Consider the following 12,688-nt stretch of genomic DNA (forward strand, 5'->3'; position numbering starts at 1 on the left):
TAAATAAAAAAATGGCTTGCTGCAATTTTACAGTGGTTCTTAGTGATGTCAAGGTAGCACTGCTCTGTCCTTCTTTTACTCTTTTTTAATAAGAAGGATCTACGAATAATCCTTTTTTAACAGGAGGCAGAATACTTTTCTTGTGTTCAGCATTGTGGCTTTGTCTCAGATCTGTCCTCTTTCCAGAAAAGAAAGCATGTATTCTGTCAAGGTGTAAGAAAGCATGTATTCTGTCAAGGTGTAAGAAAGCATGTATTCTGTCAAGGTGTAAGAAAGCATGTATTCTGTCAAGGTGTAAGAAAGCATGTATTCTGTCAAGGTGTAAGAAAGCATGTATTCTGTCAAGGTGTAAGAAAGCATGTATTCTGTCAAGGTGTAAGAAAGCATGTATTCTGTCAAGGTGTAAGAAAGCATGTATTCTGTCAAGGTGTAAGAAAGCATGTATTCTGTCAAGGTGTAAGAAAGCATGTATTCTGTCAAGGTGTAAGAAAGCATGTATTCTGTCAAGGTGTAAGAAAGCATGTATTCTGTCAAGGTGTAAGAAAGCATGTATTCTGTCAAGGTGTAAGAAAGCATGTATTCTGTCAAGGTGTAAGAAAGCATGTATTCTGTCAAGGTGTAAGAAAGCATGTATTCTGTCAAGGTGTAAGTTTCAGTAAAATTTGAATAATTTAAAAGTGGATGTAGAATTGTACTTTTCAATAATTATCTGTAATTATTGCTGATTAGCCTAAGTAATAAGTAAGGTTTTAGTAGAACGTAATGTGAAATTCATTACAGGAAAAACAGCATTGATGATGTACTTGCTTTTTAGTCATTCTGTGTACTGCAGAAAAGAGTGCTAAGAGTTTTCTAGCCAGATTTTCACTTGTTTAAATCACTGTGTGTTTGAATAACTTAAAGATGGCTTAGATTAAAAAATTTCCAGAGGAATACACTTAAAATCAACAGAAATAGTACCAGCTAGTTCATGTGCAACTGTAATTTACCCTTGATCTCTTTCAGACATCATCTAAATAGATAATTGCTGAATTATATACCTAATAATTTATATAAACTCATACGAAATTATTAACATGTTATGCTTAACAGAAATTAAAGAAGCACATAAAAGGAAAAAAATAATGAGAGAGCGTTTCAAGCAAGAAGAGAATATTGCTAGTGCTATGGTGATTTGGGTCAATGAAATACTACCTAACTGGGAAGGCATGTAAGTAAAACTTTGTTATGTAAATAAGGCAAGGCTGGCTTGTTTCTCCTCTGGAAGCAGAGGAACCACATACTTTATTTTTCTTTTCCTTTCTGTTTTGTCAGGAAGTCAGTTTTGTTGCCATGATATAGTGTGAGGTTATAAAAGAGCAACATGAAATGTTCTTTCGGGAGCCTGATGTTTTGGGGTCTTTTTTTAATGAGGCTTTAGCATAAGCAGAGATCCTTGACTATTTATTTGGGAAATAGTATGTTATCTTGCTTGTAAGTTGTCCAGTGATTTTAGAAAACAAGATGTGCAATATGTGCTGCCTTTTTTCCCCCCTCCCCGCTTCCCTATCTTAGGCGTGCTACCCGAAGAGTTCGAGAGCTGTGGTGGCAGGGATTACCTCCAAGTGTACGTGGGAAGGTTTGGAGTCTAGCTGTGGGAAACGAATTAAATATCACTCCTGGTATGCCTTAACAGATCACATTTTAATGCAAAATTAAGTTGGTTATTTTCAAATAAAAACTTATGCTTTTGTTAAAAAAATATAAATCAGGCTATTGTTTGCTTTTTGAAGAACTGTATTTCACAACCATAGGAACAGGTGGTTTTTGCAATTAAACATCATAGCCTGATAGATTATGGAAACAATGTTCAAAAACCTGCTTACAAAAACATTTTAGTCTTACAAGAGTTAAGGTGGCACTCCTCCCCTAAAAAAAAAAAAAAAGTTTAAAATTGAGAATTTGTAGCTTTGCTCTCTTAAGAGAGTGGAAAGGGGAAGCGCCTTAATAATGAATTATTTTGATTAACTGGAAGTGTTCTAATGCATTCACAAAAATACAAATTTGAATTATTTAAGACCTGATTTCCCTCTTGTAATTTGCATGTTCAGCACAGAATAAAGCATAATACAGTGCACACTATAGAACTGTGTAAAGTGGTACTCCAGTGGTTAGTGGTGACCATGTGATAGATTCTCCTCTTTCCCGTGAGCGGTTAAGAGGAAACCAAACGCCACCACCAAACCCAAGAACACTTAATGTGCTTTTGTTTTGGATGGGTGCTTTTCTTACTTATCCCTTCCTTTTTTGTTGTTGGTTTTGTTTTGTTTGTAGAACTTTATGAAATCTTCTTGTCAAGAGCTAAGGAACGATGGAAAAGCTTCAGTGAGACAAGTTCTGAGAATGATGTAGAAGGTGAGGTCTCCTGAATGCTACACAACCTCCTATTCCCTTTAACAAACCCAGGAAGTCTCACAAGTTCAGCTGCAATTGCAGTAGTAGGAATACTTGTTAAAAGTGCTCTGGGTCATTCCCTACTTAAACATTTGGTTTTTGTAACAAGCCAGTGAGTGAGGAGCTTAACAGTATTTACTGTATCAGTGAAAGATGCATTGAAATACTGCGTGTGCTAGTTCACTTTTAAATGAATGTGTTTCTCTCTGAATTCCTGAAATACCAGGACTAAGCTCTCATGAAAACTTTACATGAAACAGAGAAAGAAGAAACGGAAAACTAAATTATCTGCTGTTGCTTAACTCTGCTTAGATGGTTCTTATATTGGTATCTCTTCCACAATTTGGGGAAAAAAGCTTACTCTCTATTTTTTGATTGTGGAACTGAAAGGTGAAGAATATATAATGCATTACATGTTTTGGATCCCACTTGGGTTTCCTTGGTTGCCTAGATAGCCTTTCCTCCCTAATCCGTTAAATGGGGATGTTAGCACACTTGTCTGTATGATGGAGTTTTATCACTGGGTTATTGCTGTCTCCTGTGGCTATTCTCCCTGTCAAAAATAGCATCAGTGATGTTTTTAATGGTGGATATATCCTTGTTATAAACATTAACTCCTTGTGCTACTAAGAGTTACTTTTTAAAATGCTGTATTATGTGATACTGTCAGTACCAGCTAATATGAAATAATTTTTTTTTTAGTTTGGTGGTTTTTTTTGTTTGTTTGAGGTTTTTTTTTTGTTGTTGTTTTTTTTTTTTAAAGAAAATGACATGGTAGTGCAAGGACATTTTTGTTTGCAGTTGCCATAACCTGTCCTGACAATTTGCAAATTGTTTGAGTCGTCTTTAGGCTACCTCTGTGACTCATCTGAAACTTGTATTAAAAAAATGTGTATATACTTGACTGTAAATGTGTTTACCCTTGGAAAACACATTTGAAATGCCCGTTGGTTTGTGAGGTGGTGGTCTGTTTGTTCTCTTGTTGTGGGAAGGTGACTGACTGTGGGGGAAGGCTTAGGTAATTTGTATATTTTGGAAAGATAGCAGTTCTGGGTGGGAATGAAAGGGGGAAGGTCCAATTTGATTGTGTCAGAAGTTCTGAGAAATGTAGTAATAAGGGAAAACTTAAGAGTAATAGGATTTTCATCTCTAGTTCAAAAGCAAGCCAGCCCACTGTGCTTGTTACTAATCTTTGGTCTGGAAGTTCAATTATTTTAGCCTCATTCAATGTATTTGAGTAGTTCTGAAGTTTTTTCCCATTCTAATATCTTTAACACTTTATTTTGGCAGATAAAGATTAAAGCATGAAAAGTATATTTTTGTGTCTTGAAGATAGTTTTATATGAATCAAAAAAAAAGTGTTTTCTGTCAGATCTGTTCAAAAGACTCCCAGTGACTCCCCTTTTGGAGTTGAACTGAATTTCCTGTATAAATCCAGAGTTTCTTATGCTATGTACTGTAGATTATAATCTTCCTTGGGAATACTCTAAATGGATACTGTCTCAAATGAAATTATCTCAAAATAACTAATAGAATACCTATTCCTTTTGAAAGAAAAAGGAGAGATTAAGCAGCAGTTTTTGAACTTTTTATTTTAGATTGTGTATGTTTTTTCTGTGCAATAATAATTGCTGCCTTTCTCCCAAATTCCCCTAACACAGCCTGCAGCAGTTCCTCTCACTCCTGAATCAACTATCATAGTTTTAGGAGAACTGGAAGAAAATGCTGCTTTCCAGGTCAGCAGGACAGGCTCTTTTTAGCTTATTCAAATCACAAATTCTGCAATCTTCCACTTCCCAGGTGGCTCTTGACTTGTTTAAGCTCTCTGAAAGAGGGGCACTTTTCCCCAAGTGCCACGTGTATTTTTTCTCCTCGCATTCACTAGTATTTGCATCATGTCCCTATGCAGAGGACAGGATAGAGGTGACTCAAGGGCTAGCTGCATTTCTTTTGGAGGTTCTCGAGTGAATGCTGACTTCTTTTCTGCCATTTGAGGAGTGCCACTCCTAAGGATGAAAAAAAAATCTGGATCTAGTAAGAGCTCAGAAGTAGTGTAACTCCTGCAGATTGTATCTGTGTGGTTAGTTCTGGAAACTTCAGTGAAGTTAACTAAAATATACAGAGTAACCTCCAGTAAAAGTGGCACATGAGAAAAGCATGACTTCAAAAGTGGTATGCTTGACATTGCAAGTGAAGTAGTGCTGGCTTCTTGAGATAATGATGTAATTCATCTTTCTTCTTGTATACAGAGTATATTTCAATGCTGCTCGTTGAAATGAGCCACCAATGAGACAATGAGAAATTAAAAATTAGAAAAGTGAGGTCCTACTGGATCATGTTTAGATTGAGAGCAGTCCTCTTGCTCTGTGCTCTTGCATGGACTCAGTAACTGAAGTCGCAGTAGAAGATATGAAAGAAGATGAGGTTTTGAGGACTGGGCTGGGCAAAGTTCAAATTCTAGTGAATGCAGGGCCAGTCTGGGCCCGGATAGAGCGTTACACAGAAGTAAAAGGTAACCTGTTGTTTTTAGTTCAGAATGGTGTAAAAATATATGTCTTGAAAAAGAACGAGTAGACGGGTAGTAATTACTGACTTTTTCTCTCACTTTTTGGAGTTGATGGCATATACCAGGTATCAGTGGACAGTTTTAGCTCTTGAAGTATAGCACTGTAGAAGTGCACTCCAAGAATTAGAACCAGGTAACTTTTTTTCCCTTAGATCCCAAAAGTCTTTATGTGCCTATGGCAGTTTTATTCTGAAGTCTGTAGAATTTATCTGTCAGTTTTAGTAAGTGTTGATTTTGTTTGCAGATGCAGGTGCCTCTGTTGCTGATCGTGAGGCCAGTCTGGAGCTAATTAAGTTGGATATATCACGCACATTTCCATCCCTGTATATTTTCCAGAAGGTGAGATTTCTGTAACTTCAGTTATGACAACTTTAAACTTCTGAAGAGTTAAACAAGAAAGGAAACCTAGCTGGCTAAACATGGAGTAGTTCTTAGAAGTTGTTTGTATGAAACAACAAAAGTAAAATTAGTTGTTTTCTACATACAACAGCAAATAGTCTTTTTTTTTTTTTTTGTGAGAATAAAGTAGGGACACTTAATGATGGGCTATAAGGGTCTTTCTCCTGGAAAAATTGTGTGTAGTTCTTATTAATGTTTATGTGATTACATTCATAAATGAGAATATTCGCACTGCTTCTGCAGAAAACTTGGTGTGTTTTAGTACACATTTTCAGGTTTTATGGTTTTGATATAGGTATAATATATACATACACATGTATATAAAATAGCATGCACAATTGTAACACAGTAACTTGTGTTACTAAGAATTAAAACGTCCACTGTTTCTGAATAGGAAAAACCGACCCTGGATGTGTACTAGATATCTTTATTTTTCCATTATGTACTAATTTCCACTGAATTATTTCATAGGCTTATTGGTCTGTTACTTTTCCTTTAACATCTCAGAAGCATACATGGTAATAATGCTTAGAGTAAAAACTGATCTTATTCTAGATGTGAACAAAGCAGTAATTCATTGGTTCACTTGCATCTTAAAATACTGGCTGGTTACCTTCCCATATTTACAAAGTGATTTTGAAAAAAAACTTCTGTTTTCTTTTCCACCTCCTCCCTCCCCTTGTATTAGGGTGGTCCTTATCATGATCTCCTGCATAGTGTTTTAGGAGCATATACATGTTACAGACCAGATGTGGGATATGTAAGTATTTGCTGTAAAATGTTTATAACATGGCAAATAAGCTTTAAGATGTCATGTATTAGTGTGTATTAAAGAAGTAGGTTATCTATGTCAGTTAGTAATTTTATAGCAGTTACAATGATGGTAATTCTTAGAGATAACTAAATAGTTGAAAATGTTCTGAATGTTGAGGATGAGTATGCTCATCTGGCTTGTATGGAAGATTTTAAATGGATATGTTCACAAGGCATTATAGTTCTGACAGACCCAGAGTATCTACAGAAAAAAAAAAAAACCAACAAAAAAAAAAACCCCAAAACAAAACAACAAAAAAAAACCCAACAAAAAAAAAAAACCCAAAATGCTAGCGGACTTCCAGTGAGCATTTAGCCTGTTCTGTCCTGGTGTTGCTCCCACTGCTGCCATTTCCATAGTGATACTCTGTTTCGCTACCACACATCCTAAAATCCAGACAGTCCTTATTGGTGTCAAAAACTGGTCACTCCATCTGAGTTCAGTGGAGATAAAATTGTTTGCAGCAAACATTACTGTGTTTTTTTTAAAAAAAAAAAAAACCCAAACACATAAACTGCCAAAAAACCTGCAAAGAAACTAACTAAACGTAACATCTCTAAATGGTCTCAGGTTACAGAAGTAGCTAAATAACAAACAGGGGTTTTTTTTCTTTTTCTTTCTTTGTTCCTGGTGGTAGCTAGGAACACCTAATTGCTCCTGGACTAAAAAGAACTTGAGTTTTCAGCCTGATCCATGCAACAAAGCATGCTTAGCACAGGGTATGTTTTCCTCTCTAAATCAGACGAGCTTGGGAATCTGCATCAATATCTAGTTGGTTTTTCATGTTCAAATGTTTTTTATCCCTGAATTCTGTCATCTGTGACCTCATTTTTTGAGACCCTCCCATACTCTTTAAGTGAGATCACAAACTCTGCAAGTTCTAAGACTACTTGTTCCCAGGGTGGAGTTTTAAGAGGCAAATAAGTAATTTTTCATGGATAGATCTTTTTTTCATTAGGAACACAACTAGCCTGGATATTGCTGATCATAGTTGTGGTTTTTTTATTATTTTTTTTAATGTTAATGTGGCAGTAAATTTAATATAATCTTATTTCCACACCTATCTATCCCACAAAAATGGAAAGCAGTGGGACTGGGTTTGATGCATATCAATACTTTTTTCCCTAGTTGGTTAAAATACTGAGTGCATTTTTTTAAATGAGGAGCAGGCAGCATAAATGCCTAGAAATAGCAGCATAAGCATAATTGCAGTTGAAATGGGTAAAATTATTTTTATAATATAATGAGTATTCAGATAATCATTTAACAACTAGAAAAATTATGCTCTTCACTTTTATTGCAGGCTAAAGTGTTTTTAGAGAGTAATCACGAAAAAAATGTAAACTTGCATTGTAGCTAACCACTTAAAAGTAATTTTATGTATGTGAACAAATATTGTTTGCCAAGTGGAAAAATATGTATTGACTGTTCTGAAACACAGTTTTGGCTCAATTCCGGTGTATCTGTTTGGGTCTAAACTGTCCCGTATGTGAGGTTTTTCTCTGTATCTGCTTTTCCCATAGCTTAACAATGAACTTAAGGCCAGATTTTGTTTCTTATGAGCTCTGTGTCCAGTCTGTGTGGTTTAACTTTCTTGCATTCCAAGTCCCAAGGACTTCCCAGAACTTCCATCAAGCACCTAAAACTGGCATTTGAAGAAACACTATGTGTTTTGCTGAAGTCAAATTGACGGCATGCATAAAAATTATTTATCTGTATTGTTTCTTTTCATCTGGAAATGTTATGCAATGGTATTTGATATATTGCAGACTGTAAATACTTGCATTTCCAGAGATGTAAGATGTACTGAACCTACTCACCTGTATTTGCCCAATGCTTTTCCCACTTGAAGGTACAAGGGATGTCCTTCATTGCTGCTGTGCTCATTCTCAATCTGGAAGAGGCAGATGCTTTCATTGCCTTTGCTAACCTTCTAAACAAGCCATGCCAGCTGGCCTTTTTCCGTGTGGATCACAGCATGGTATGCACAGAGTTTTCTGGTTTTGAACCATAACATTATTTTGACTTGAAGCGTAGTTGATTTATTGATTACTTCCTTTTGTCCTATTTAATAATGGTGAACTTTAACCTGTGGTTGCAAAACTGAGAATACCAGATTCTAATCCATGGATCGTACCCTACTGTTTTGATTTTTTTCCTATAGAAACACTTAATTGTTGTACTTATCCTGAGAAGTGACATTGTGCTATGTTGACGTCCTCAATTTTTGGTGTAGTTTGTGTTGTTTTACAACTAAACATTCTTTTGATGATTTCTTATGAGGTGCTTTACTATCTCTACAGATGCTGAAATACTTTGCAACCTTTGAAGTATTCTTTGAAGAAAATCTTCCCAAATTGTTTCTTCATTTCAAATCATACAGTCTTACTCCAGACATATATTTGATAGACTGGTAAGTTCAGGGAACATAGTAAAACTAACCTTAAAGTTGTTGGAACACTTTCCATTTTGCTATAGGTTTTTTCAGCAATAGAAATACAGCATAAAAAAAAAGCATTCAGTAGGTGTTTGTGTACCTCAGCTTCCTAGGTCTTGTGAAATTATGGTGAACTGTTTTGTGCAACCACAGTTCCTCTGGCAGGATTCATATTTTATGAACTAAGATTAGGAGTGACATCTATTCAGATAGAAAAGGAGATAGACAGGACTCTTGTGTGTCTCATTTTCTTGTTGCTGCAGGTAAGAGTAATGTAAGTAGGGGAAAGGAGGCTACTACACCGTAGTTGTTTTATGACTGGATGCAAGTGACTTGATGAAATGAACATAATCAGCTGCTGAAGAAAGCATGAATATAGGAATAGAGACTTCAAAGCAGAAGGAGGATGAAATTTAGGACCTGGTTTGGGAAGGAATAAAATTTGAAATACGGTGAACGTTTTGAAGTAATGAATGTTCTAAAGGAGAGTACCAAACTACATTATGTGCTTGTAATGGAAGGCAGTAACGCAAGCATCCAGTGATGCTACCAAATCCAGAATGTCCATTTGTAAGTGTGTATGTGTGGATGAAGATGTGCTTCATATAGGATTATTATATGGGTTAGAAGTTTCTAACAGAGTAAATTGAATTGGGCAGAAATAAATAGTGTAAAAACGTCATGTCGTCTGAGTACTTGGGAATGAAGAACTTTGGCTGTAAGATGCAGCTTATCAGTAAGCAGTAAGACTCAACAGGAGCAGATTACAGAATAGCAGCGTTGAGTCAGGAGTGTGCTGCAGTCCTGAGAGAAAGATTGAGAGATACATATATTGTGGAAATAGTGCTGCTGTACAAACTACTAGAATATTCTACTTCCAGTTACCTGTGAGAAATGAAGATTTGTTATTCCTGCACATGTTCCAAAGATGGCCTTGAGACAGAGTGAGTTCCCCTTATAAAGGGAGAGCAGAAGAAGTTGTGGTAGTCTGCAGTAAGGAGTGTTCTGAGTTTCCTGAACCACTTCCCAATAGGAATAATGGGGAACCAGAGAACACTGTGCTTTGTAGGAAAGGAACCACTACAAATTTATGGGAGAGGTTCTGGAGTATGGTACGTATAGCAGACTGAGCTCTCTGCCTGGGTATACTGAATGGGTTGTTTTTTCAAAAATAAATGTTGCTGTAAGAAATGCAAGTGCACTCTCCCAAGTAAAAATAGAACAGCAGCTGTCTTCAGATTTTGGCAATTTTTAACATGAATAGAAATTCAAAGTATATCATGGATATGTAGTTATTGAATGGTCATTAGCACATTAGTGGGGTGTAGCCTTCTATTGAGATGATCTGTGGCTTTCGATTTAGTGTAGAAAACAGATGGTGAATGGGCTGGTAACCCATCCCATTCTTTAAGCCATACAGTTTAAGTTCTTATTTGTATATTATACCCTGTTTGAGTGTAAAGATGTTTAACATCTCTAGCCAGAGCTTTCTAAAGAAGGTGACTTTCAAAAGGAGCATGGAAATAGATGGGTTTCAAAGTAGGAGTTCTGACTTTGAAAACTGGAGAAATGTGGATCTTTGAAATGTGGGAAAAATAAGAATATATGAAATAACTTGTCATCTACTCACTCTTAGCTAAGGAGGTTGTGTTTTCCTCTTTCTGAAATAAGTTAGTTATAACAGTGCTTTTTTTTTTTTCTTTTTTTTCCCTTCCTTGTAGGATTTTTACACTCTACAGCAAGTCATTACCACTTGATCTAGCCTGTCGTGTCTGGGACGTTTTCTGTAGAGATGGAGAAGAATTTTTGTTTAGGACGGGGTTAGGAATCCTTCGGTTATATGAAGATATTCTCCTACAGATGGACTTTATTCATATAGCACAGTTTCTAACAAAACTTCCAGAAGACATTACATCAGAAAAGCTTTTTAGTTGTATTGCAGCTATTCAGATGCAGAATAGTAACAAAAAATGGGCACAGGTGAGTTTCTTGGAGATTGTATCTGTGAAAAAAGACATGTCAGCACATGAGTATGTGGGGCATTTCCCTTAATGACTACTTCATGCTGCATGTCTGATTTCTGAGCAATGGGCACTTCCTTTCTAGCATCTCGTTCTAGAAATTAATCTCCGTGCTAATATTGTGGTTAATATTGACCTTTTTTATAAGACAAACTTTTCTGTGTTAATTAAATAATTTACTTTTCCAGGTGTTTGCTTCACTGATGAAGGACAACAAAGAAGGGGACAAGAACCATAGCCCAGCACTGAAAAGCTAGTTCTTGTGAAGTTGAGGTCAACTGAAAATGTGGAAAACCACTTGATGACAAAGGAGTTTTCACATCACTTCTGTGTGGGAAAGCATGATAGAAAATGTGAAAATGAGATGGAAAATGGACACAGCTCTCAGTGGAGTAATGAACGGATGAAATCTTCACCCTCTTGCCAGTATTAGCTTTTGTTGTGGGAAGATTTTTCACACAGAATACTAAAACCGATAAAACTGAGAAGCGGAGGAGTTCATATTTAATACTTTAAAAGAATCAGCTCAATGCAATAAACATTTGTAATAACTTCTGTTGGTACTTAAAAAAAAAAAAAAAAAAGAAAACATTTTGAGGCATAACTTTTTTTACAAATACCACAAAGGCACTTTTTTTCAGGGGATGAGGGAAATGCTAAATCTTAAGGCCCCAAAACTGCTGTCCAAACCAAATGCTTTGGTACAAATATTACCTCCAAAATTAACCATCTGAAAGTATTGAGGACCAAATAAGGTTGTTTGGTATGTTTATCTGCAAGATGGTTAAAATTTGGGAAGGAATATTGTCTTACTCGTTTTAAGTTGCGGCTTCATTCTTCAGTCTGGGCAAATGTAATTAACTCAGGAACTGTGGAAGTATTGTGCTCAAGCCTGTTAGAGCAAAAATCATCTGAATTTTAAATCGTGGTAAGATCAGAGCTGCTATTTTTAGACTGTACAGCTTCTGAAGCGAGTGGTGTTAAGCATTTGTTTTGGTGTATTGGTTGTGCAGCTTACTAAAAATGGAGTGGGTATTCTGTGAAAGGGTTTTGCCACCAGAAGTTTTGTTTTGAGCCATTTCCAGCTAAGTGCTAGTATGTAATGGTGAACACTAGAAACTGGTAAAGCTATCTGCAGACTTTGTGCGGTCAAAGGAGCAGCCACTTTTAACACTTAGGAATAATGCAGACACAGCATCTTTTATTAGTGTGCAATACTGAAATCCAAAAAGCATCTGTTTTAGTGATACTTAATTCTTTAACACCTTGTAACTGAGACGTAAGGTCGTATTGTATGTGTCACGGCAGATATGTGCAAACATTTCCTGTTCTCGAAGATGCTGTACAACAACTTGTGATTGTAGGGGATGGAGGTTTAAAATGGATAGCACTGCAGGTGAGGAACACTTGCACTCGTTTGGTCCATTTTTGCTAATATTTAATGTAAATAAATTCCTTACATGTGGGGTTTTGTAACTGTTCCCTCTGTGGAAATCAAGTCAAAATTACTATTATGTATTTTTAAGTGCAGGAGGCTTCCACTTGTCTGGTGTTTAAAAGCAGAGTCTACATAATTGGGGTAAAGATTTAGTGTGGTGTAACTTACGTTGCTATCTGGTTTAAAAACTACATATATACTACTCATAACATTACAATTTGAAATTCAAATGTCAGATTTTTCTTAACTTATGTATTCACTACTTTAATTGGATCCAATTTATCTTATATTTTTGTGTTATCTTGTACAGTTTTCTTACTTTTCAACTATAAATCTGTATATAACTGTAAATAGAAGGATCGAGCCTTCCTTTAAGACCACTGGTAACAATTCCTGTGTAAATAAAACTTATAGCAGATGTGCGCTGCGGTTCTCTTCGCTTCCTCCCGCGTCGCGTTGAGTTAAGCAGCGGGAGCAGCTCCCCGCCGGGCCCCGCGCCCCTCTCTGCCTCACCAGAGGCTGCCGCCCTCCGCCGCCAGGGGCCGCTGTGGCTGTGGTCGCGCGGGGCGGGGCGGGGGAG

At 36.5% G+C, this 12,688-nt stretch overlaps 1 protein-coding gene across 2 annotated transcripts in view; it reads left to right on the forward strand.

Annotated features, from left to right (window-relative positions):
- The window catches only part of TBC1D12 (TBC1 domain family member 12), a 50,416-nt gene extending 37,890 nt beyond the window's left edge, over positions 1-12,526 (forward strand). For both annotated transcript variants that reach the window (XM_086752462.1, XM_086752464.1), the window contains 9 exons: positions 1,093-1,210; positions 1,555-1,661; positions 2,314-2,394; positions 5,244-5,338; positions 6,087-6,158; positions 8,065-8,193; positions 8,516-8,625; positions 10,371-10,629; positions 10,859-12,526. In XM_086752462.1, the coding sequence (XP_086608588.1) occupies positions 1,093-1,210; positions 1,555-1,661; positions 2,314-2,394; positions 5,244-5,338; positions 6,087-6,158; positions 8,065-8,193; positions 8,516-8,625; positions 10,371-10,629; positions 10,859-10,927 (1,040 nt within the window). In that variant the 3' untranslated portion in view covers positions 10,928-12,526. The remainder of the gene's footprint in view (positions 1-1,092; positions 1,211-1,554; positions 1,662-2,313; positions 2,395-5,243; positions 5,339-6,086; positions 6,159-8,064; positions 8,194-8,515; positions 8,626-10,370; positions 10,630-10,858) is intronic.
- Positions 12,527-12,688: the final 162 nt, after the last annotated feature.

Source organism: Chlamydotis macqueenii, chromosome 7 (genome assembly GCF_036417535.1).
Source record: "Chlamydotis macqueenii isolate bChlMac1 chromosome 7, bChlMac1.mat, whole genome shotgun sequence".
Taxonomy (NCBI): Eukaryota; Metazoa; Chordata; class Aves; order Otidiformes; family Otididae; genus Chlamydotis; species Chlamydotis macqueenii.